Raw genomic sequence first — 26,894 nt, forward strand, 5'->3', positions numbered from 1 at the left:
AATCACAGCGGTAGCCATGGGCAACTGAGGGCAGCGAGCGAGAAGCGAATGGAGGTCAGCTGGACCGCTATCCGGCAGCGGAGTGAGTGAGCGCCTCATGAGGAGATAATAGCGTCTCGAGGCACAGGCCGCCATCCCGCTTTCAAATAAACTGGATCACAGGTGAGGGAGCCCGGTGTCGGTGCCGGGCAGTGATACCGGTGTGATGGTGTCGGTGCCCAGTGCCGGGTGCCAGGCGGTGATACCCAGTGCCCGGTGTCTGTGCCGGGCGGTGGTGTCTGTGCCGGGCGGTGGTGTCGGTGCCGGGCGGTGATACCCGGTGTCTGTGCCGGGCGGTGGTGTCGGTGCCGGGCGGTGATACCCGGTGTCTGTGCCGGGCGGTGGTGTCGGTGCCGGGCGGTGATACCCAGTGCCCGGTGTCTGTGCCGGGCGGTGATACCCAGTGCCCGGTGTCTGTGCCGGGCGGTGGTGTCGGTGCCGGGCGGTGATACCCAGTGCCCGGTGTCTGTGCCGGGCGGTGATACCCAGTGCCCGGTGTCTGTGCCGGGCGGTGGTGCCCGGTGCCGGGCGGTGATACCCAGTTCCCGGTGTCGGTATGATCTGGAGTAGGAACATTAGCCGCAGATGTGACTGATGATCCGGTTGATTTGTTTATGGGTAAATTGATGGTGTCATTCTCTGCTCAACTCTGGAATGTCTTTGACTGCTCCTCGCCCACTGTTCAGGAGGCTGTTTCTGGTGCAAAGTGACATTTTGGAGGAAGTGGTTATACAAACGACAAATCTTCAACTTGATGCGAGCGGAAGATAAAATACTGCAGGTGCTGGAAATCTGAAATAAAAACAGAAGATGCTGTAAATACTGACATCTCTGGAGAGACATCAAGCTAATCTCATCAGAACTGGGGAAAGTTAGAAATGTAATCGGTCATAAATAAGGGGTTCGTTTTTTCTCCTACATTTGCTTTCAGTCAGCAGCACAGCCTCGAAGGCACTTCTTTTGTTTCTGTTACTTGTCCAATTATCATTCCTTTGGTCCTGTCAGACTAAACTCTTCCCTCATTCAATCTCTCCTATCTTTTACCCTATCACACACCTTCCTTTTGTCCTTGACCCACTCGCCTCTTGCTCAAAACCTATTACATCTCTAATTTTTCCCACTTCTTTATGATGAAATGTCATTGACCTGAAATAATAACTCTGTTTCTCTCTCCATAGATGCTGCCTGACCTGCTGAGTATTTGCAGCATTTTTTATTTTAGCTTGATGTGACAGTTGTGTCTTGGTTGTTTTTCATTTATTCCATCCTTAAAGCCACAAAGCCAATGCCCAGAATGTGGGGTTTTATTGCTCATTAAAATATTTATAACTATAGCATAGTCTGTTTCTACAGCCTCCTTTCATCCTTATGTATTTTTAAAAAATAAAAAAACTATAGATCAAAGGAAAGATATCCGAATAATTCAAAAATAAAGGTAGAAAATTATGGTAATATTCAACAGGTCAATCAGCATCTGTGCAAAGCAAAACAGTTAGAGTTCAAGTCAATGACCTTTCATTAGTGCTGGAGTTGATTTAAAGATTTGACAGTTTACGACCAAGTACAGAAGAAGACAAAGAAAGAGAGATGAGAAGGAACAAAGGAGAAGATCTGGATAGGTTCGATTGCAGGAGATACTAAATGATAAAAATAGGTGATGTTGCAAAAGGAAAGTGGAGTAAGTAATGGAACAAGTAAAGAAACAAAGATAGTTGCGGAAAAAGCTTGAAGACAGCACGGAAGTTAAAGAGAGCACATTAACTCGTAAAGGCTGTGTCAGTAATCCTAGTACTAGATAGGTCAGGCAAAAGCAACGCAGAGAACAAGGGAAGTCCAGATTAAACTGCATTTATTTCAAGAGGCCTGACGGGCAAGGCAGATTAACTCAGGGCATGGATGGGTACATGGGACTGGGATATTATAGCTATTACTGAAACATGGCTAAGGGAGGGACAGGACTGGCAGCTCAATGTTCCAGGGTACAGATGCTATAAGAAAGATAGAACAGGAGGTAAGAGAGGAGGGAGAGTTGCATTTTTGATTAGGGAAAACATGGCAGTATTGAGAGGGGATATTTCTGAGGGTTCGCCCACTGAGTCTATATGGGTAGAACTGAGAAAATAAGAAGGGGGAAATCACTTTGATAGGATTGTAATATCGGCCCCCAAATAGTGGAAAATTGAGGAATAAATATGTAAGGAGATTACTGATAATGCCAAGAAAAATAGGATGGTAATAGTAGGGGACTTTAACTTTCCCAACATTGACTGGGACAGCCATAACATTAGGGGCTTGAATGACGAAAGATTTGTTGTGTGTATTCAGGAGGAATTTCTCATTCAGTATGTGGATGGCCCGTCGAGAGAGGGGGCAAAACTTGACTTCCTCTTGGGAAATAAGGAAGGATAGATGACAGAAGTGTTAGTGAGGCATTACTTTGGGACCAGTGACTATAATTCCATTAGTCTGTCTCAAAAGTTAAAATTCAAAATTGGGGCAAGGCCAATTTTGATGGTATTAGACAGGAACTTTCAAAAGTTGATTGGGGGAGTCTGTTGGCAGGCAAAGGGATGGCTGGTAAGTGGCAGGCTTTCAAAAGTGTGTTAACCAGGGCTCAGGGTAAGCACATTCCACTTAAGAGTGAAGGGCAAGGCTGGTAGAAGTAGGGAACCCTGGATGACTCAGGATATTGAGGCCCTGGTCAGGAAGAAGAACGAGGCATATGACATGTATAGGCAGCTGGGATCAAATGGATCTGTTGAAGAGTACAGAGAGTGTCGAAGTAGAGTTAAGAGATAAATCAGGACAGCAAAAAGGGATACAAGATTGCTTTGGCAGATAAGGCAAAGGAGAATCCAAAGAACTTCTACAAATACATAAAGCGCAAAAGACTAACTAGGGAGAGAGTAGAGCCTCTTAAAGAAGAACAAGGTCATCTATGTGCGGATCCACAAGAGATAGGCGAGATCCTAAATGAATATTTCTCATCAGTATTTACTGTTGAGAAAGGCATGGATGTTAGGTAACTTGGGAAAATAATTAGTGATGTCTTGAGGAGTGTACATATTACAGAGAAAGAGATGCTGGAAGTCTTAAAGTGCGTTAAGGTAGATAAATCCCTGGGTCCTGATGAAGTGTATCCCAGGATGTTGTGGGAGGGTAGGGAGGAAATTGCGGGTTCCCTAGCAGATATATTTGAATCATCGACAGCCATAGGTGAAGTGCCTGAAGATTGGGGGGTGGCAAATGTGCCTTTGTTTAAGGGCTGCAGGGAAAAGTCTGGGAACTACAGGCTGGTGAGCCTCACATCTGTAGTGGGTAATTTGTAAGAAGCTATTCTGAAAGACAGGATCTATAGGCATTTAGAGAGGCAAGGACTGATTAGGGACAGTTAGCATGGCTTTGTGAATGGAAAATCATATCTCATGAATTTGATTGAGTTTTTTGAAGGGGTAACCAAGAAGATAGATGAGGGCAGTGCAGTCGATATTGTCTACATGGACGTTAGCAAGGCCTTTGACAAGGTACCGCATGATAACCTTATGCAATAACCTAACTCCACTGTTATTTGTCATTTATATTAATGATTTAGATGAGAATCTAGGAGGCATGGTTTGCAGATGACACCAAGATTGGTGGCATAGTGGACAGTGAAAAAAGTTATCTAGGATTGCAACAGGATCTTGATCAATTGGGCCAGTGGGTGAATGAATGGCAGATGGAGTTTAATTTAGATAAATGTGAAGTGATGCATTTTGGTAGATCGAACCAGGGCAAGACTTACTCAGTTAATGGTAGGACATTGGGGAGAATTAAAGAACAAAGAGATCTAGGGGTATAGGTTCATAGCTCCTTGAAAGTGGAGTCACAGGTGGACAGAGTGGTGAAGAAGGCATTCGACATGCTTGGTTTCATTGATCAGAACATAAGAACTAGAAGCAGGAATAGGCCATCTGGCCCCTCGAGCCTGCTCCGTCATTCAGTAAGATCATGGCTGATCTTTTCGTGGACTCAGCTCCACTTACCTGCCCACTCACCATAACCCTTAATTCCTTTACTGTTCAAAATTTATCATTGAACGCAGGAGCTTGTTGAAGTTGTACAAGACATTGGTACGGCCACACTTTGAATACTGTGTACAGTTCTGGTCACCCTATTATAAAAAGGATATTATTAAACTAGAAAGAATGCAAAAAAGATTTACTGGGATGCTACCAAGACCTGATGGTTTGAGTTATAAAGAGAAGCTAAATAGACTGGGATTTTTTCCTCTGGAGCTTCGGAGGCTTAGGGGTGATCTTAAAGAGGTCTATACAATAATGAGGGGCATAGATAAGGTAGATAGTCAACATCTTTTCCCAAAGGTAGGGGAGTCTAAAATTAGAGGGCATAGGTTTAAGGTAAGAGGGGAAAGATACAAAAGGGTCCAGAAAGGCAATTTTTTCACAGAGGGTGGTGATTGTCTGGAATGAGCTGCCAGAGGTAGTAGTAGAAGCGAGTACAATTTTGTCTTTTAAAAAGCATTTAATAATTATATGGGTAAGATGGGTATAAAGGGATATGGGACAAACGTGGGCAATTGGGGTTAGCTTAGTGGTTTTATTAAAAAAAAGGGCGGCATGGACAAGTTGGACCGAAAGGCCTGTTTCCATGCTGTAAACCTCTATGATTCTAAGAGGCGTTGATCAAACTGAATACAGGGATTTGTCAGAACTGTATCTTCCATAGACCGTGTTCAATTTTATCATCATCCACAACATGAGTAAGATTTTAGGAAGCAGAAATACCAAAGATAAGGGTAAGGGGAGGTCAAAAAGTAGTAAATGTGTTGAGGATGTATGGGTAATGTTGACATTCTCGCTGGATCCTTGACAAATGCCTTCATAATGACTGAGAAGCTAATGGAAAGAAATGAGGATTTAACATTAATTTTCCAAAGACCACGATTAAGTAGTATCTGTTTCTAAACTCGCCTCCATTTGTGAAGTGTGTTTTTGCATGAGCTAAAGGCTCCCAATTGAGGGAAACAACTGCTCTGTAAATTTTAATACTAAGTCTTCAATGCTCTTCCAATTCAAAATCATCACTGTTAGCTGAATTATTGTCAAACCTTGATAGCTGGTGTTCTTCTGCAGCTAGTTAATTCTGTAAAATCACATTTACTACATTTCTGGTGAGTTGCACCATCGTTCAGTCACCGTTGCTCCTTGGATGTTATTTGATCAATGATAAGCTTGCCATGAATAGGGCAAAAACATTGATGGTGTAAATGAGATTTCAACAGCCATGTAATGATAAGGGTAGATTTTTTGATGAGTGCTGATAGTTAAATATTACTTGGGTGAACCTATCCCCATAACCCAATTATTGGGATCAGGGTGAAAAGACAGGGTGCTACAAAAGGTTGGTTCCTCACTTTGGTTCCCCAGAGATTAACTCAAATTGGTACTTTTATTTATTTTGGAATTTCTTCCCCAATTTATTTCTAACTGCTTTCCCACTTTGTTCCTGGGAGGGATAAAATTGCCCTGAAAATTACTTTCATCAGCTTGAGGTAGTAGACTTTGCTCAAAATTGTCCGAAACATTTATTATAATAGTGATAGCCTTTTGAAAATAAGCTTGGGTGTTGTTGTTTGTGGTATGTTTTGCTTTGTACTCTTGGTAAACCTACTTTATTTTGGAAAATCACAGATAATCCTCGGAGAAACATCAGGAGTTTCCTGGCTATGGAAATGATTGGTTTAAAAACAAACTCATTACTCGGCACAATATGTTCAATGTCCGTGTTATGCTCAGCTGCTTTTGATCTAAGTTTAATATTAACTTGAAACACTTCTACTTGTATATTTTACCTGTCTAGGATAAGTAAATAAGTGATCATTTATATTCTTAAATAATAACAATGTGATGTACAAATTCTGATCCTATTTAGTTTCCAATGGAAAATTGCACTTCAAACAATTTTTATCTGCTGGTGAATAGAGTAGAAAGCCCAAAATGTGAATACATTAAATTGAATTAAGTATATATTGTAATTCAGTAACAATATTGTCAGAAATTCCAAAGATGATATTCTGATGTTGAGTTAAGGGCAAGAAAATATGGTGCATGAAACAGTTTCTTTTCTCAGTGGGCAGATTATTTGAAGGCTGAATTTGCAGATTGAGTTTTATGCCTCTCAAAAAGTATTGCCCTCTTTGGGGCCTGACTTCTTTCTACCTGTCCCTCCAGACCCACCGCTTATTTTTCTTCGATCAGTATTCATGGCTTATTCAAGCAGAGCACTGCTGGCAACAAGGACTTTGTCGGTATGAGAGCAGAAAATCTCATTGTTGCTGCAAGGGACCTTTTTAAAGGGCACTAGTGTCCTGCAAATAGCTTCAAGATTTCTACTGAGGATCTTGACTAAGACCAAGCTCATTAGCAGGAGGGGCAACTATAAATTCATGTCTTATGGGGCACCTAAATACTTCTACTGTTGCTTCCTGGGGCCCAACACCTCTTTCTACATAGCAGCCTTGGAAAGCCTGGTTGTATTATGGGTGGACGGGGACTCTCCTGAGGACTCGTGGCCTATATTCATTGTGGTTTTCAAATGGGAGGGGCAGCCAGTGGGGGCTTCATGAGGATGTGGGAAGGGAAATCCTTGTCATAACACTGAGACAGCAGTGGTCTCTACCACCCAAGTTTTCCCTAATTTACTGTCATTACCCATGAAATATTTGAGCGGGATTATTTTGAAAAATTTCCATTTTTTACAAGGTTGTTTGTTGTCAGTTACAGCCTTGCAATCAATACCAAAAGTTGTTATATACAGCATAAGGGAATTGAGAATGGGTTTGAATTATAGTAAAGTTTATTTGGGGTATACTTTAAATCTGCACTTTGTCCTACAGAATTTTGCACTATGCATTGATACTTCATTAATAAATACAGCTCACAAATGTCATCTAAAAACATTCAGCTAAAACAGTTTAACTCTTCAGGGGAAGTTGCCTGATTATTTTTTTCTCCTCTTTCAATGTTGCAGTTTAGTAGAAATGGAAACTTTACCTGATGCACAAAGATTGGCTGCAGAAGTCGAAAACACTCTTATTAAATACTACTGCAGTGGAGAAGATGAGTGGAGAGTTGGAAAGAAAACAGTAAGTATCTCATACACTGGCCCTTAACATTTTTATAGTAGGCACAGTGTTCCAAATATTTTACTGTCTTTTTCACTTCTCTTAAGAACATAAGAAATAGGAGCAGGAGTAGGCCATCTGGCCCTTCGAGCCTGCCCCGCCATTCAACAAGATCATGGCTGATCTGAAGCGAATCAGTTCCACTTACCCGCCTGCTCCCCATATCCCCTAATTCCCTTATCGATCAGAAAACTATCTACCCGTGATTTAAACATATTCAACGAGGAAGCCTCCACCACTTCAATGGGCAGAGAATTCCAGAGATTCACTACCCTCTGAGAGAAGAAGTTCCCCCTCAACTCTGTTCTGAACCGGCCCCCCCTTATTTTGAGGCTGTGCCCTCTAGTTCTGGTTTCCCTTCGAAGTGGAAAGAATCTCTCCACCTCTACCCTATCCAGCCCCTTCATTATCTTATATGTCTCTATAAGATCACCCCTCATCCTTCTAAACTCCAACGAGTACAGACCCAATCTGTTTAATCTCTCCTCATAAGCTACACCCCTCATCTCCGGTATCAACCCGGTGAACCTTCTCTGCACTCCCTCCAAGGCCAATATATCCTTTCGCAAATAAGGGGACCAAAACTGCACACAGTACTCCAGTTGCGGCCTCACCAGTGCCTTGTACAGTTGCAGCAAGACCTTCCTGCTTTTATATTCTATCCCCCTCGCGATAAAGGCCAACATTCCATTCGCCGCCTTGATCACCTGCTGTACCTGCAGACTGAGTTTTTGCGATTCGTGCACAAGGACCCCCAGGTCCCTCTGCACAGTCGCACGATGTAATTTTTCTCCATTTAAATAATATTCCAATTTACTATTATTTCTTCCAAAATGGATAACCTCACATTTGCTAACGTTATATTCCATCTGCCAGATCCTCGCCCACTCGCTCAGCCTATCCAAATCTCTCTGCAAACTTTCCGCGTCCTCCACACAATTCGCTTTCCCACTCACCTTCGTGTCATCAGCAAACTTGAATACCCTAGATTCAGTCCCATGAGGTCCTTGCTGATGCTAATTCTTACCAATATTTTTCAGGCTTTTTTTATTACAAGGATAGGATTTGTACCTGTGTGTGGATGAGGGAAGAAATTGTATGGTGCAATTTTAAAATATTTTTTCCTTTGTTTTTTTTCCCCCATGTGAGGGACTGGATGATGACATCCTGAGATATCTACTCCCTTTACAGTCATACCTCTGCTACTTGCACTGTCTTATCATGGCCAATAATTGACTTGATGGCAAATCTCATGGCTCCAATTAGACCAGTAAAGTCCTTTCTTGTGATTTGCTTTCTAACCAATTTGCTAATGTGTCAAATCCAGAAGAATTAGCAAACACTTTGTTCTTGGAGTGTCCATTTGCACGTTGGTGGACTATAGTCATTGAGAAATCACTCTACCAGGAGTGAGCATAAACATTATTTTGTAATTGAGCATCAATTAACCATTCTACATCCTGATAATTCTTTCCTCAAGAATCCAATTCATTGCCTCGTGTTTTGGTTTGGTTTGCAATGGAAATTATTCATCTATATTGTTTAGCATTTGGGACATCTGTAAGATCCAATATTAAACTTCTTGGTTTGAGAATAAAGCTTTTGTGCCTCTAGTCTTCCCTCATAACTGAATTCTCATAAGAATCATCTTGGTAAATCTGAGTTACACTTTCCTAAAGGTTGTCATAATCGTCTCATTATGAGAAGCCCCAAACTGCGCACACATTTCAGATGTCTTTAACAAGCAAATTTAGTAATTTCTGATCATTCTTTTGTATTCAGTCCCTCTCTATATAACTCTCATAACTTTATTTGCTTTTTCACCTGTCCATTGATTTTAAGCACCAGCACACCTGGATCTGTCCTTTTGTCCAGGGCATTGATAACTTTAGCACTTATGGTATATTCCAATACTTGCTTCTGAAATAAATTGCCATACATGTTTCTGCTTTCTACCACCGAGGATGACAATGAAGCTAGCTCATATAATCATTTGCGAATTGTATCTCTCCATATTCAAGGACCAGGAATATACATGTTACATGTGTTAGCCATAGCTCAGTTGGTAGGATTCTCATCTGAGTCAGAAGGTTGCGGGTTCAATTGCTACTCTCGGGCTTAAGCATGACAATCGAGGCTGACAGCCCAGAGAAGTGCTGCATTGTTAGAGGTGTCACCTTTCAGCTGGGGTGTTAAAACAAAGCCCCAGCTTCCCTCCCTGGTGAATGAGAAAGACTCCATGACACTATGTTAAAGAAGGGCAGATGAGTTGTCCCTGTGTCGTAGTCGATATTTATCCCTTGAGCAACATCTCAAAAGATGTTGCCTGGTGTTATCGCTGTTCGTGGGCAATTGCTGTGCACACATTAGCTGCTGTGTTTCTTACAACAGTGACTATACTTCAAAAATACTTCATTGGCTGTTTTAAAGCACTTTAAGATGTCTAAGGTTGTGAAAGCACTATGTAAATGCAAGTCTTTCTTTTTACATATTAATATCTACCTGTTTTCTTGATTACAAAGTCCTGTATGTTCCTGGCTTCTTTGACAGTTACTATTCCTCCCTATTTTATACCATCAACAAACTTTGTCTCGGTACAGATAGTGTATTTAAGTGCACCTTTAGTTTAATTTCTTGTGGTGGTGCATATGGTAAATTAAGAAGTCTCGCAACACCAGGTTAAAATCCAACAGGTTCATTTGGTGTCACGAGCTTTTGGAGTGCTGCTCCTTCATCAGGTGAGTGTGATCACTCACCTGATGAAGGAGCAGCATTCTGAAAGCTCGTGATACTAAATAAACGTGTTAGACTTTAACCTGATGTTGTGAGACTTCTTACTGTGCTTACCCCAGTCCAACGCCGGCATCTCCACATTATGGTAAATTAGAGAGAGAAGTGACCTTCCTTGGCCTGTCTCTATTGTTTTTTAATTTACAGGTGACAGTTTAGCAATTCTGGAGCATTTTGAAAGCTGCTCCATTTGTAACAAATAAACGATTTAGCAAAATATATTTTTAATATTTTATTCCTCTGTGTGACATTTCATTTTTGTGACTTTGTAGAAAGACGTAACTGTTTGGAGAAAACCTTCAGAAGAGTTTGGGGGATTTCTGTAAGTATTTTTAAAATAACCCAACCGTTGACAGGAATAATGTGAGAAATTTAAAAAATATTGGGCAGAATTTTCCCCCAAAATTTCTAAGTTCATAACAGCGAAGAAACAGGGGTGTTCCGAGCAGGTCTCTTGGGTGTGCTTCACATTGCAGTCTTTCAACACAGAGTGCAACAAAAGAGCCTCCATGCGAATCATATCATCATGAATGCACCAGGCGCGTGACTCGTGCCAAAATGGCGAGGGGGAGCTGCACTTAAACACAATGATGCATTCACAGTCAGTCATGCCAGGAAGATGGCACCTCATAGAGCAGCTCCACGGTTTACTGAAGGAGAATTGGGACGGCTGCTGGATGCCATGGAGGAGAGAAGGGCCATCTTCTTCCCCTGAGATGGTTGGCAACCCAAGGGTTGGACTGGCAATGCAGCCTGGGAAGCGGTGGCAGAGGCAGTCCGTGCACTGACATGTAGGACTGGTGGTTAGTGCAGAAAGAAAATGAATGACTCAGTTCGGGTAGCAAAGGTGAGTGTCCATCCCGTCCTGCCATCAGTCCCGTCTGTCGAGCCTGGAGTGTCCATGTTGATCCACTGTCTGATACCCTGTGGACTTCCAGCACCCAACTCCCTATGATCTACTTCCAACCCATAGGTTTAAGGAGAGAGGGGAGAGATATAAAAGTGTCCAGAGAGCCAACTGTTTCACACAGAGGGTGGTGAGTGTCTGGAACAAGCTGCCAGTAGGGGCCAAACGCGGTCAATTGGGACTAGCTTAGGGGTTTAAAAAACAGGGCGGCATGGATAAGTTGGGCCGAAGGGCCTGTTTCCATGCTGTAAACCTCTATGACTCTATAACCCCTCTGGCACTGCCCTCCCCCATCCTGTTTGGAGGAGTCTCACAGCCTTTAGTCACAGGAGGTGGTACTGGCATTGTGTAGCATCCTGACCAACGCTACAAGGGTGGTGATGGCAGTGGAGAGCCTGGGGTAGGAAGTGCTGGCCAAGTCTCAGAGGACCATGACTGATGGCCTTGGGAGCATGTTGGAGACACAGCGGCCCTTAGCTACGGGCTTTGAGAGCATGGCCCAGTCACAGAGGGCACTTGCTGAGTGGCTCCACAGCTTGGGCCAGCCTCAGAGGTCTACTGATGAGGGCATCCAGAGCATGACACAGTCTCAGAGGGCTATTGCTTAGGGGATCCAGAGCTTGGTCCAAAGGCAGAGGGCCATAGCTGAGGGCTCACACACCATGGTGCAAATACATTTGGGCTTCCAGGACTGGCAGAGCTGGGTGACGCAGAGGCCTCTAGAACTCATTCCTTGTGACCCGAATGGTGTTTTTGGATGTGAACATGGAGTACCACGGCAGTCAGGGATCTGACACCAGGAGTGTCCCAGGGGCCAACGAACACCCCGAGGGAGGAGGAAGTGCTGCATCCCATGTTGGGGCCTTCCACCCAGGAGACCCTGGCTGTCCCCAGCTTCACCCCCCCTTCCTGACACCGGTGCACTTCACGGGCAGCGGGCTGATCATGATGGCAGGGTTATATCTGTGAGAACCAAATCTCGCTGGGGCCCTCTAGATCCCAGCCCCCTAGGGGATGCCTGCCAAGGGCATCACAGGTCCCGGAGCGGGGAGGAGAAATGACAGCTGCCCGTCTCTGATTTGACACCAAGACTTAGCGGTAGGCCACGTAGAGCTAAGAAGTTGTAGGGTCACCAAGAGGGCACGGATGAAGGCATGCACTAGTTGGGGCTTGGTAATTGTCAGTCTATAAATTCATTAATAAATGTTATTGCACCCCTTTGCCGTGACTAATCTGTCTGAGATCCGCTTCCCACGGTGAAAACCATTCCTGACTATACGCATAGAGGCTCAGAGTGTCATGCTGCATGAGAGAGGCTCTTCAGCCCACCGAATCAGTGATCCCCAGTTCCCATCACTTGTGTCAGATCCCTGACTGTCGTGGTACTCCATGTGCACATCCGAAAACACCATTCGGGTCACGAGGTCACCAGGGGACTCAGCAGTCTTGGCTCCTTTGCTCCAGTCTCGCCAGCCCCCCATGCAGTCCCAGCAGAGGACGCCATGTAAGGCCATAGTGACAGCCAGTGTGCAGTCAGAGAACAGGTATGGGTCAGACATTTGTTGCACCAGGGCAGCATCACAGTGTGCCGCATAGTGAGTCGTCATCACCCTCCAGCCTGGACTAGTAACTCGCTTACATAGCCAACGCAGGCCCATTACCGAGAACCTTGCAATGATGAGGACCTTCCTCGCCGTCCTGCCCTGCCGGACCCCTTGCAGCCGCCTGTCCTCCGGCTCCTCCTCAGCTTCGTCCTCCACATCCTCCTGGGTCTCTTCCTCCTCAGGGGTGTCTGCCTAATCCTCTTTCTCCAGGATGTCTCCCTGCTACTGCGCCAGGTTGTGGAGTGCACAGCAGGCTACAATGATACGGGAGGTCCTCAAGGAGCTGTACTGGAGGGCTGTACAGAAGGGTCCAGGACCGCATTTTCAGGAACCCGATGCAGCGCTTGACGATGGACCGGGTGGCAGTGTGGGCCTCATTTTAGCGAGTCAGGTCTCCGCATTGCTCTAGGGTCTCCGCACTGGCGACATCAACCAAGACTACAGCAGATAGCGCTCGTCCCCCATGAGCCATCCCGGCAGTCCAGTGTGGTCCTCAAAAACCGTGGGGATGTCCGAGCTCCCCAGGATGAAGCTATTGTGCCTGCAGGGCGACGTGCGTCTTGTTCCCTGCACACAGGGGCAACTCAGCGACGTCAGCAAAGCCTGCAACCCAGCATCCTTTTGGGCCTGGTCCACATCATAATTGATTGCTTGGGCGTTCAGGGCATCCATCACATCACGGATGCACTTGTGTACAGAGGACTAGGAGATGCCATAGAGGCCTCTGCTGGAGGCTTGGAAAGATCCGGTGACATAAAAGTTGAGGGCCGCCACTGTCAAAGGAAGTGGGTATCCTCCTGTCCCATGAGGTGCCAGATGCATGAGCAGTTGCTGATGTGCAGGGTAAGATGCCCAATAGCCCATCCTCCCCAAGTCCCTAAAGTGATCAATTATTGCCCATTCATTCTCCGCAGTGATAATGGAGTCAGACACTTTAGGAAAATTTAAGCGGTTATTGGATAGGCACATGGAGCACACCAGGATGATAGGGAGTGGGATAGCTTGATCTTAGTTTCAGATAAAGCTCGGCACAACATCGTGGGCCGAAGGGCCTGTTCTGTGCTGTACTGTTCTATGTTCTATGTTTACTTCTATAATATACTGGGCAGCAGAGGTGGGTGATAGTGGGAAGCCCTTTTTTTCACCCAAGTTGAAAAGGCAGGAAGGAAAGAGAAGGGGATACATCTTTCGTGGGTTGCCCTGTGCTTATCAAGGGCATCCCCTTAAAATCATAGCACGATTCCCTCTTATGTCTCACTGTCTAGCCTCCAAAATCTGCATCTCCTTCCTAGAATCCTTCCCAGCCCAAAAACAGAAGTCTGACTCTGTTTGTCAAAGCCACCATCAGCATATTATTGCTGATAAATGGTTTTTATCAGGCCAACCAACTGGTGGGAGAGGTTGGGGGAGCAAGCAGTATGGGAAATCTTACTTACGACTAGCTACTGCCCCCCTGAATTGGTGAATAAGTACTGCTTCATGTTGAACACCAGCTGGAGAATAATTGAGATAGAAAGGGCACAGAAGGTACCCTGGGAGTTTTTAAAATTCATTCATGGATTGTGAACTTTGTTGACAAGGCCGGCATTCATTTCTCAACCCTACTGTCACTGCAATCCATGTGCTCTTGAGAGGTAGTTCCAGGATTTTGGCTCATTAACAATAGAGTTATGGTGATCTATTTCGAAATCAGAATGGTGTGACTGGGATGGGGAACTCACAGGTGGTGGGCACCACCTCGATTGCCTTGCTCACTATTGACCAAGAAGGAAATGGCTGCTCGACTGGGCCTGCGCAAGGTGGTAAAACATACTTGACCTCATCCTCATCAATCTTCCCTCACAAATGCATCTATTCAAGATATTATTGGGAAGAGTGACCCCACCAAGTTCTTATGGAGACAAGATCCTCTCCTCACATCGAGGATATCTTCCATCGTGTTGTGTGGTACAACCACTGTGCTAAATGGGATAGATTCAGAACAAACTTAGCAGCTCAAAAATGGACATCCAAGAGGTGTGGTGGGCCATTAGCAGGCCTCCTAGGTCTGCAGCACAGCCCTGTTTACTGGGCACAGAGCCTTCTGGCTACTGTTGAAAAATTGCAGCCAGGAGACCTTCAGATTTGAGAGGAGGCTAAAAGTGAAAGATGAGACTGCCTTCTTGGGCCTCTCTTGCCTCCCTCGTATTACTCTGATCTGAACGGAATTCAAGGATGCAAGGTCCAAAACCATGAATACATTTGACAGGCCGCTATTCCGATAAGCTTTGAGGAAAAGCTATTTGGAAGAATCCTCTTTCTCAATCACATGGCTATGGTTTGCCCAGGTCCTATAATGCCACTTCCCAGGAGGAAAGTTGGACAAATATTCGAGTATTTGCTGTCCAGGAGATCCAAAGCATTGGTTACAAGTCCAGTGTTTGATTTATGGATTTTCAGAAGCACTTTGAGGGGGAATCACGTGAAATTTGTTATTACAAGTAAGGGTAGTTGTTTTTAATTTATGCCAATGATTGGGCATAGGCACAAAAGCAACAATACCAAAGTTTAACGTCAAGTTAGGAGGGGGCCCTGGTAAACTATGAGGAAGAATTCGGGAGATTGCAATGGACACAAGTGAATGGGATGAAGGGGAGGATTGCGCTCCTTCAAAACACAGTTATAGGAATAAGCATTGTAATCTTTCCATTATGAAAATAAATAGTATGTTCATAGAAGAACATAAGTACAGATTTTTAGCAATGACTTTGAATGTAATTTTCAGGTACAAAACTCAAGGGATTGTGAAGGAGGTACCAAACAGGATAGTGGATTACATTCGCCCTGGTCCATGTAGATTAGATTGGGATAGTCTAATGACCTCCATGGACATTATTGGGGAATTTGAACAGGTAAGATGATTCGCAGGATAGAGATAAATATCTTTCATTCATATTTTTTTCTATTTTACTCCTGTATCTGTTGGGAGATCTTTCTCTGAAATACTGCATATAAGCAAAATCACACCTTACTGTGGGATCTTGTTGTGCTTTTTTCAATATCTAGTTTAAAGAAAAAATCTCTCCATGTTTCTCTTTAGAACTCTCATCTCAATTTTAAGTTTCTCATATCAACTGGACAAATCTTTCATTGCAGATTTAAATTTTTATTTGAGCTTTTTCTTTGATAATAATGGACAGCATTAATAACTATTCATTGAGCACATAACCTAGGCTGACACTCCAATGTAATACTGATAGTGTTTTGAATGAAATGTTAAAATGAGATCTAGTCTTTCTGTTCCATTGGTTCACATGGGTGTTAATTATTCCATTGAGGAACTCGGTGCCTCAGTGAGTTGCACTGTTGTGCTGTAAGAATCATTTAAGAAATAAGTATGGACAATATTAGGACAGATGGCCAAAAGCTTTGTCAAAGACAGAGCATCTTAAAGGAATAAAGCGAGGTGGAGAGGTTTTGGGAGGAAATTGCAGAGCTTGAGGCTTAGGCAGTCGAAGGAGTGGTACTTTGTGGCTCAATATTTAATTTTACTTTAAAATACTGTTGTGTAAAAAGCCTTGGGATTTTTAGCATTTCTTTAAAGGCACTATATAATTATAAGGTTATTTTTGGTAGTTCCCAAACAGTTTCTAGTACCTGTGAACGTACAGTACAAATCTGCCTCTAACCTTAAGACAGAATTAAGATGTTTTATGTAGGAATTAGGGAAATATAATATTGATACATTGGGGCAGAGCGGTTCTGTTGGATAAAGTATAGGGAGCTCTAATTTTTGGCTGTGCTATATTTGAATTGACAGTGCTGAATACTAAAATTAAGTACCTGAAGTCAACTTCATTTCCAAGTTACCAATGTTCCTTTTAATAAGATATGCTTCTATTTTCCACATAAATCTGCTATGAGGCCTTTGTATCAAATACCTTGCGATAGTCCATATATATGTCTGTTGCACTGGCTGAAGATGGTTGCAAATGCTTCAGCCTCAACTTCCGCACGTGCGTCTTGGGCCACAGCATTGTTAAGGATACGAATGTTGATCATACTCCTTCCGTTAGATATTTAATTTTTCACCACATTGACAACTGGATGTGATAAGACTTCAGACCTTTGATCCTATGTGTTGGCTGTGGAATTGTTTAGCTCTCTATAGTATGCTACCTCTACTGTTCTGTCACAGATCAACCAGAGCAGATAGAATTCTTTCTCAGCGGGCCTAGGATGAAAGGACAGAGATAGCTTAAACTCTGGCCATTTTGTTTGCATATTGTCTTGGGACTAGGGGATTGCAAATGTTATTGTACAAAACAACCCAGCTGTAACGCTGAAGACTTGTGCTCCAGAATTAGCTGCACTTCCAGTCAGCTGTTCCACTCCAGCTACTGGTGTCTATTTTACAAAATGGAAAATTGCCTGAGCCTTTTCCTGCCTAAAAAAAGCAGGATGAAAAATCCAATTGAACCAATTACTATATGATAGAACAGTAATTTTACCTCAATCATCTGCAAACAGATGGTAGTTGTTGCCGTTGACTGTACTATTTTGAGGCAATCCACTTGTACTCAGTTTGGGTTTTGTCAAGACTGCTTAGTTCCAGATCCCATTACAACCTTGGTCCAAGCATAAACAAAATAACTGGGACTAGATTTAATGCAGGAATTTGGGTGTGTGATTAACCCACAACTGTTGTGTCCTTGCTGCCTGCTGTTTTACATGATTGCAGTGTCCAATCAGCACTCGCCACACAGCTGATTGGCTGAAAACCTGAGCAGAGGCCAATATTGTAACTGGCTTGCACCAGTTAAAGCTAGAGGTGCATTTTGGGTCGGGCATGTGATAAGATACCACATCAAAGGTTTTTGTGGAACAGAAAAGCTCATGGTGTTGGGGGTAATATGGATTGAATATTGGCTAGCTAACAGGGAACAGTTGACGTAAATGGGTCTTTTTCTGGTTGGCAGGATGTGACGAGTGGTGTACCACAAGAATCAATGATGGGGCTTCAACTTATTACCATTTATATAAATGATTAAATGTCTTGGATGAAGGGACTGAACGTATGGTTGCTAAATTTGCTGATGCCACAAAGATAGGTAGGAAAGTAAATTGTAAAGAAGATAGAAGGAGGCTACCCAGGGATATGGATATGGATTAAGTGAGTGGCAAAAATCTGGCAAGTTGAGTATAATGTCGGCAGATGTGAAATTGTCCATTTTGGCAGGCAGAATAAAATAGCTTATTATTGAAGTGGTGAGATAATACAGAGCTCGGGGTGCAGAGGAATCTGGGTGTCCTAGTACATGAATCACAAAAGGTCAGTATACAGATGCAGCAAGTAATTAGGAAAGCTAGAATGTTATCATTTATTGTGAGGGGAATTGATGACAAAAGTAGGGAGGTTATGCTTCAGTTGCACAGGACATTGGTGAGACCAGACCTGGAGTATTATATAGAGTATTGGTCTCCTTATTTAAGGAAATATGTAAATGTGTGAGAAGCAGTTCAGAGAATGTTCACTAGATTAATACCAGGAATAAGAGGGTTGTCTTGTAAGGAAAGGTTGGAGAAGTTGGGTTTGTATCCACCAGAGTTTAGAAGAGTAAGAGGCAACTTGATCAAAACCTTTAAGATCCTGAAGGGTATTGACTGACAGGGTGGAGTTTTCCTCTTGTCGGCGATCTGGAACTAGGAGTCACTGTTTAAAAAATAAGGGGTCACTCATTTTAAGACAGAGATGAAGAAAATTTTTTTCTGAGCGTTGTGAGCTTCTGAAACTCTCTACCTCCAAAAGTGAGTGAAAGCAGAGTCTTTGAATATCTTTAAGGCAGAGCTAGATAGTTTCTTGATTAAAGGGTGAAAGGTTATCAGGATAGGCAAGAATGTGGGGTTGACGTTACAATCAGATCAGCCATGATCTTATTGAATGGCGGAGCCAGCTCGAGGGGCTGAGTGGCCTACTCCTGCTCTTAATTCGTATGTTTGTATGTGCTGACAGTTCTGTGGAAGCTGAATATAACCTGGGAAAGACAGAACAATAGAACAACATGGGAGAAAGAGAGCTCTGAAGTTTTTGGATTTAGTGGTGGAGATCTTGGTGGGGCAATTGCAAAGGGAGAGAGATGTCACACATCGACAGGGGGCCAGGAGGCCCTCCAGATGTATTCTCAGAAGGCAGTGAGAGCAGATAGTTGTGGAAATGCTGTATTCCTGCCAAATGCATCACTAGCCTTAGACGGTATTCAATTGAACCAAATCCCATCACTCATCCACCAATCAGGACTCATACCTGTCATTCACATGCTACACTACACTCTCTCACAGCATTGTTGCAAGCCTAAGACCTGCATCTCATAGTTTGTACACACTTCAGCCATGATGGTCATATTACCAAGCTCACAGATATGCTTCCATCTCGCTGGACAAGATGGCACATAACCAAAGTAGGAACGAACCAGAGGGGAAAAGACACACCTACATATCGTGACCCCCATGGAGTCGGTGATGTTGGTTATTATTGGGAGGCCCATTGCTGAGGCTATGGCCAGTGGAGGTGTTGCAAGCATCAAAGATGACTGCATCCTCATATCCAATCCTCAAATTCCACCTCGTCGAAACTTCCCTTCTGATTTACAGACTGCAGATGCATAAGTATACATCTCCATCCAACAAGTGATGCGTGTGCAGTCAGTGGTACCCTACAAAATGGGAAGACTGGCATGCTTGTTCGCTCTGCCTTTTCACCCTGGCAAGATAGAACAAAATGTAGTTTGCTCTCAATGAATAATGTATCTTACTGACCTCCCTCATGCAACAGTGGATAGCAAACTGCAATATATTGTAAATATCTCTAGCCTTGAACGATCCAAATACATAAAAGGTCATCACCATAGTCACCTTCACAGCTATTTGCCATGTGGTCCTCACTCTGCCTTGAGGTTGCAGTTGTGGTTCCAGCAGGTGGTAGATTTCATTGAACACTACTGTACTGATATCTCACATATTGTGCCTCACTGGTGTACATGTCGGAGAATTGTTTCCTGAACATCTTGGGCAAATATGGCCGCCAGTCCTTCTTTCCCATCTCCATCCTTCAGCAGTTTGTCCTGTTTGTTTTTTGCTTCTGTAAATTCTTCAAGTCATGCTGTATTCCAAGGGGAATTCCTATTAGCTCAATCGTGCCTGAGAGCAACTGGTTTGTGTTGAACCCTTTAATGTCAGCAATAGCCAGAGCACCTGCCACAACACTCCCTGTAGACTTTGGCAGCTTGGAACAACTGTAGAAAATTCCAAGCACTTGAGTCAAAGCATAAACCATAAAATACAAACAGTAACAAACATGTAAACAGTTGATGATTCCTTTAATTAATGGTTGGACGTGATCCTTCCTATATGTTTAGTTGTGAGTGTTGAGAGAGTATTTGCTGACCAGAATATTTCACTGATTGACGTCATGATCTTCCAGTGACCATTCACTGCCCCTGTGCTAAAACCCTATTGCGTTTGGTATTACTCACTACAATTGTGTGTACATACCACAGACACCACTTTGGACACCAAACAGCACTTGTAATGCCCAAGCAATGGACATTATTGATCTAAATTTTGAGCCATTTGAATTGCAGAAGTGAGGTAAGAGCAATGACACCAGGGCAGCATTTTGACCAAGTGCAGCATCAAGGAACTTTAGTAAAACGGAATTCAAGAAGAATCTGGATGAAAAGCCCCTTCCATCACTTGACTGTGAGTAGACTGATGGGGCAGTAATTAGCTGGGTTGGATTTATCCTACTTTTTGTGCACAGGAAATATCTGGGCAATTTCCACATTGCTGGGTAGATGCCAGTGTTATAGCTGTACTGGAACTTGGCTAGGTGTGCATCTAGTTCTTTGCTGTAATACTGTCAGGGCCCAAAGCCTTTGCAGTATTCAGTGCCTTCAACCATTTCTTGATATCATGTGGAGTGAATCATATTGGCTAAAGACTGTAATCTGTGGTGTTGGGGACTTCTGGAGGAAGTGGAGATGGATCAGCCACTCGGCCCTTATGGCTGAAGATTGTAACAAATGCTTCAGCCTATATCTTTTGCACTAATGTGCTGGAGTCCCCCATCATTGAGGATGGGAAGTTTATGGACCATCTCCAGTGAGTTGTTTAATTGTCCACCACCATTCACAACTAGATATAGCAGGACTGCAGAACTTGCATCTGACCCATTGGTCGTGGGATTGTGTAGCTCTGTCAATTGTCTGCTACTTACTCTATTTGTCACACTTGTAGTTTCTGAGTTGTAACTTCAAGTTGACACCTCATTTTTAGGTATGCCTAGTGCTGCTCCTGCACTCTTCATTGAACCAGGGTTTATTTGATTTGATTTGATTTATCATTGTCACGTGCATTAGCATACAATGAAAAGTATTGTTTTTTGCATGCTATACAAAGCATACCGTACATAGGGAAAGAAAGGAGAGGGTGCAGAATGTAGTGTTATAGTCATAGCTAGGATGTAGAGAAAAATCTACTTAATGCGAGTTAGGTCCATTCAAACGTCTGATGGCAGCAGGGAAGAAGCTGTTTTTGAGTCAGTGGGTACTTGATCTCAAACTTTTCTTCCTGACGGAAGAAGGTGGAAGAGAGAATATCAGGGGTGCGTGGGGTCCTTGATTGCGCTGGCTGCTTTTCCGAGGCAGCGGGAAGTGCGGACAGTGTCAATGGATGGGAGGCTGGTTTGAGTGATGGACTGGGCTTCTTTCACGATCCTTTGTAGTTTCTTGCGGTCTTGGGCAGAGCAGGAGCAATACCAAGCTGTGATATAACCAGAAAGAATGCTTTCTATGGTGCATCTGTAAAAGTTGGTAACTGAGAGTTGTAACGGACATGCCAAATTTCCTCAGTCTCCTGAGAAAGTAGAGGTGTTGGTGGGCTTTCTTAACTATAGCGTCGGCATGGAGGGACCAGGACAGGTTCTTGGTGATCTGGACACCTAAAAACTTGAAGCTCTCGACCATTTCTATTTCGTCCCCATTGATGTGGACTGGTTGGTGGTAATGAGGGATAGGCCGGATCATGAGTTACAGATTTTGGTCGAGTACAATTCTGCAGCTGCTGATGACCCACAGTTCCCAGTCTTGAATTGTTAGATCTCTTCAAAGTCTATCCCATTTAGTTTGATGGTAATGCCACACAATGTGATGGAGGATATCCTCAATGTAAAGATTACTGATTCATCAGCTGAGGAAGGGCTGTAGGGGGTAATCATCAAGTTTCCTTGCCCATATTTGATCTGATGCCATGAGACTTTATGAGATACACAATTGATTTTGAGGATCTACAGGGCAACTTCCTCCCCATTGTATTATCACTATGCCGGCACCTCTGCTGGGTGTCTTGCTGGGTTCACAGGGTTGAGTTTGCTGTTGTCCTTTCCAGCACCTAGGTCACTTCTTACAGACTTTCTGGAAGTTTTTTTACAACTAAGATAAGAATCAAAAAATATTTCATGAGGTGGAGGCTGGCTTGGAGCAAGGAAGGTTGACCCTGAGGTAGAAACAAGAGAAAGGGAAGCAACAAATAAAATTATGATGTAAAAATAGAGAGAGAGAACTTCCATAGAATTTATAATGTCAAGGTCATGCAGGGTGTTGGGGATGACAAGTTTATAAAGATTAATTACAACATATTTTGTTTGTTTTTCTTTACTCATTAGCTGTTTCATTCCTTCATGGTTAATTTTCACATATATAATAAAATAATTGTCTGCCTTTGACACAGTTGACCACAAACACTCCTTAAAATCTATCTGTTTGACCAAGATTTGGTCATCTGTCCTAATTTCTCCCTATACCTCAAATGTTGTTGATAATAGTTGTGCAGTGCCTTGGGATGGCATACTATATTAAAAGTGCTATATAAATACATATTGTATTTTTTATAGGAAAATACCTAAGGGTAGAATACAATTTTAAAAATTGTATTAAATGTCCACTATTTTATACAGCAGGGTTGTTGTTTGATGCATTACACCACAGCAGGACAGTTGTGGAATGTCATTGCTCCAAGAGAGTTCATTGACTTCTCGTACACCACTGATTACCAGAATGGGCTGCTGTCTTGTGGTGAGTACATGTACCTAAGTTTATAACCATCTCTCCCATTCTGTAGAGAAACATGCAGCTTCTGCCAACTTCATCCTGTGAGTTGACTGTCAAATTTGAATTGTGGAAATGTGTGGGCAAAAGGAAACGATAAAGTAATTCACTGCTCTGGAGCTTTAAGATGTTGATGGAGTACAGTTGCAATTTTTATTGTATTAAGCTGCTGGAGGTTTTAACTTCAAGTCAAACAGCATCAAGGCTATTGTTTCACCTATAGCAAACCGATCAGCTATAAGCTGCTTGCGTTCATTCTTTCCAGTTTTGGGCGGCACGGTGGTACAGTGGTTAGCACTACTGCCTCACAGCACCAGGGACCCGGGTTCGGTTCCCGGTCTGTGCGGAGTTTGCATGTTCTCCCCGTGTCTGTGTGGGTTTCCTCCGGGTGCTTTAGTTTCCTCCCACAGTCCGAAAGACATGCTGGTTAGGTGCATTGGCCATGCTAAACTCTCCCTCAATGTACCGGAAAAGGCACCAGAGTGCGGTAACTAGGGGATTTTCACAGTAACTTCATTGTAGTGTTAATCTAAGCCTCCTTGTGACTAATAAATAAACTTTTGTAATTTTACTATGCGTAAGTTTATTTTATTAGTGTCACAAGTAGACTTCACAAGCTGGAAATCAAACCTGGGTCCATGGCATTCTGAGGCAGCAGTGCTAACCACTGTGTCACTGTGCTGTCCTAGCTGATTTGCCCCAGTTTTCTGCAGATAGATGAAAAAGAGAAAATGTTTACTTTGATACCTTGAACACTGTATACTGCAAATGGCAGAAATAATTTCCAAAATAAAAGTTAATTATACAAACTGTGCATCTCTGAGAGCATTGGAAGGAACTGGATTCCTGCTGTGTCCTTCCAATGAGCAAACCTTTGGTGCCAAGGCTGCATATTAGTAAAATTTGCTGTTTAGTTACAACCCAACCCCATTTATTGGACATACCTCATACTATGGACAGAAATTTGTGTTTTATTCAGTTTTCTTCCTGAAAAAAGATGATTTAAAAACAAGTTCACCATTGTTTCTCCATGCTTTTTTGGGTAATTTTGACTTTTTCACTGCATGAAATATAGTTTGGGAGAAGGATTTAGCTATTTTGGAAAGGAATGCTTTGAAATGTCTAATTGTATTAAAGGACAATTTTTTGTGAACCCAATGCAGGAGTCAGTGTTGAATATGGGATGGAACAACCTAATTTTGTTCGTGGATTTAATCACCCGTGTGGATGGTTTTGCATTCCTTTGAAGAGTGAGCCAGACCACAGCCTCTTGACTGGCTTTATTCAGACTGATTTACGAGGAATGCTGCCACAGACTGTAGTAGGCACTGCAATGGCAAATTCATTAGTTAACTTCTACAACGAACTCCGAAATGCCTTGAAAACTTAGATCTAAACTAAAACAATAACCACAGACAGACTTTTAAAGAACTTTTTTTCTTGTAGTTCCTTAATGCAAATTCTCTCCTACTGTGCCACAGAGCTCGCGTAGGTAAAAAGTGCAATATTCTTTGGCTTTGGCCATACTTAAGGTGTTTCAACATTTAATGTTCTGTTTCTGTATATAAAAGCAATATTACAATTTCAATATGATATTAGCAACTTTGCAGCTAGTGGATTTAAATTCTGCTGGTGGCACACTATATTTTAATTGCATAATCTGAAATTCAAAGAATTAAATACTGTCGTTCAACAAGTTAAGATGATCCATTTAGACTATAGGTTGAAAGTTCAAAGGCCACAAAATTCACATGTATAGCATCTGTAATTTTGACACTGTGGGTGATATTTTGCCCCCAAAGTGACATTGTAGTGTAATTGTGCACTTCTGATGCTGGCTGTACAGGGCATAATTTTGATGAGGGTATTAATTTATGCATGCAGGAACTGTCCACAGGAGTTGTCCAAAATTGGAAGATCATGATCAGCATGTAATGCTGGTTTTCTGCCAGCAGTGTTATTTTGAGCTCAACACTCCAGCTAATACCCTGTCTTAACTCACACAGTGAAACATATGTTCAGCAGTATGGAGAATCTCCCACTAGCATTACTGAAAGAAATCAACTGCTTTCAGGTTGGGTTGTCCGGGCTTCAAGGATTCTACACAAGCTGCTTTTTCCCAGACGTGGATGTATTGTCCTTAGTATTAAAGGGAGAATGAGCAGAGGCAATAGAAAGAAAGCAGACAGGTTCTTTAGCAGAAGACCATACTTGCCCAGAATGTTCAGGGACGAATTCCCCTACCTGGATCTCAACGAGGAACAGGGTACCCAACATCTTTACTTCACTAAGGATGTCTCACTGAAATCTGTCACTGCTGCACCAACAATTACAACCTCAAAACAGGGTGATGACGACATTGCCAATGATATTTATGCCCCTGGCTCTTCCTGGAACTTTTAACACCTTCCACTGTTGACAAAGGAAACCTACTAAGATTCTGCAGGGAACTCTGGAATGCTTTGAAAATTTGGGTCTAAACTAAAACAATAACTATAGAAATTCTTTTAAAGAATATTTTTTCTATTAATTCCTTGATACAAATTCCTTCCTACTGTGTCACAGAGCTAAAGTAGGTATTAAGTACACTATTCTTGGAAGTAGTCAATGTCTCACTTGCCAGAGCGAAACGGCTGGAGAGAGCTGGCAGCTTTGAGGAATGCAGGCTTCCCCGTGGTTCAATTTGCCATCGACTGTACACATTCTACTTTACTGTACTTTGTTACTACACAAGGTAAGATTACATGGTGTAAGGGGGCATATTAGCATGGATAAAGGATTGATTAGATAACAGCAAGCAGAGAGTAGGGATAAATGGGTCCTTGGTAAACTGAAACTGTGGAGTGCCATAGGATCACTGCTGGGGCCTCAACTATTTACAATCTTATCCATGATTTAAATGAAGGAAATGAATGTACGGTAGCTAAATTTGCCAATGACGCAAGATAGGAAGATAAAGTTGTTGAAGTAGGTAGAGAGACTGCAAAGGGATGTGGACAGGTTAAGTGAGTGGGTAGAATTTGGTGGACACTGTATAATATGGGAAAATATGAACTTGTTCACTTTGAAAGGAAGAATAGAAAAGAAGTATATTATTTAAATGGACAAAGAATGCAGAATTCAGTGGCACAGAGGGATGAGGGTACCCTGGTACACAAATCACAAAAGGTTAGTATGCAACTATAGCAAGAGATTACACGGATGGGAAACAGGAGCTAAGACCACACAGCCAGGATCTTATTGGATGGCGAAGCAGTTAAAAAGGCTGAATGGCCTACTATTCTTTCTGATTTTGATTTGATTTATTATTGTTACATGTATTAACATACAGTGAAAAATATTGTTTGTTGCGCAGACCGTTCATAGAGAAGGAAACGAGAGAGTGCAGAGTGTAGTGTTACAGGCCTTAAGTCCTATGGTGTAGTTCTTAAGTCCTACGTTCCCATATTGGGCATCATACATCAATTGAGATGTACCACAACTGGAAGAGATTACACTCCATCAGTATCCTGCTGGTGTGTGACCCTATGCAAGCAAGTCATGCAGGTCGATGCCTGGCACCCTGACAGCAAGCATAATGCCTTCATTCCATGCAGCCTGCTCTCCCCACCTACAAATGAGCACCATGATACACTAGAGGGTGGCTTCTGGCTGCTGGGGCTATCTGCTGGCCATATGACTCAACTCTATAATCCATACCCAAAGCTATCTAGACCTCTGCTGGTCAATTCCATGATTTAATAGCCGTAGTGAAAGGACCTCGGTCAAGCTTCAAATGTTAATGTTCCAAGCTGCTACGGAATACATTAAAAATAATTTAAATCTGCACAAGTAAATATTTATTTACATACAACTTTTTTTTCCATTTCATACTCTTTCAAGGCAGTGATAAAAAGGAGAAATACATGCATAATGAACAGTCGACTAGCTTCCAAAAGAAACAGGTTTCCCTTCTTTCTTGGATGTTTTGTTGAGCCTTTGTGTCCAGAACTTTAAACTTTAACTTTAGAACTACTGCATGTTGCTCAGATTATTTTGGCATATAGTTAACATGTGCATCCAGAAAACTGTCAGTAAATCTGGACCACAAACAGAAATTGTTAATTCCATTCCCAGAATTGTCAATTCTCATGTGAATATAGGACTATTTTAAAGTCCAGTTTGGGGAATATGCCAGCAGGTACCAAAACCATGGCATTTAAACAGTAGTTTAATTAGTTCCTGCA

At 42.7% G+C, this 26,894-nt stretch overlaps 1 protein-coding gene across 3 annotated transcripts; it reads left to right on the forward strand.

The window, feature by feature from the left end:
• stard4 (StAR related lipid transfer domain containing 4) lies at positions 1-26,025 on the forward strand. Of its 3 annotated transcripts, none has more exons than XM_078214672.1 (6): positions 1-162; positions 7,072-7,186; positions 10,288-10,337; positions 15,291-15,417; positions 22,521-22,635; positions 23,832-24,367. In XM_078214672.1, exons 2-6 carry the CDS (start codon positions 7,082-7,084, stop codon positions 24,056-24,058), a joined length of 624 nt encoding a protein of 207 aa, XP_078070798.1. In that variant the 5' UTR covers positions 1-162; positions 7,072-7,081; the 3' UTR covers positions 24,059-24,367. The 3 variants fall into 3 exon arrangements, with proteins under 3 accessions (XP_078070798.1, XP_078070797.1, XP_078070800.1); XM_078214671.1 differs by having other exon boundaries at positions 8-162; positions 22,518-22,635; positions 23,832-26,025; XM_078214674.1 differs by lacking the exons at positions 1-162; positions 7,072-7,186; positions 15,291-15,417 and having other exon boundaries at positions 10,310-10,337; positions 22,518-22,635; positions 23,832-24,184.
• Positions 26,026-26,894: the final 869 nt, after the last annotated feature.

This window comes from Mustelus asterias, chromosome 6, assembly GCF_964213995.1.
Source record: "Mustelus asterias chromosome 6, sMusAst1.hap1.1, whole genome shotgun sequence".
Classification (NCBI taxonomy): Eukaryota; Metazoa; Chordata; class Chondrichthyes; order Carcharhiniformes; family Triakidae; genus Mustelus; species Mustelus asterias.

Bases quoted from the DNA above. Each gene is read 5' to 3' on its own strand.
- stard4 (XM_078214671.1), top strand. From the start codon at position 7,082: ATGGAAACTTTACCTGATGCACAAAGATTGGCTGCAGAAGTCGAAAAC. The intron at 7,187-10,287 runs GTAAGTATCTCA...GTGACTTTGTAG, and splicing joins GGAGAGTTGGAAAGAAAACA to AAAGACGTAACTGTTTGGAG. The intron at 10,338-15,290 runs GTAAGTATTTTT...TGTAATTTTCAG, and splicing joins GAAGAGTTTGGGGGATTTCT to GTACAAAACTCAAGGGATTG.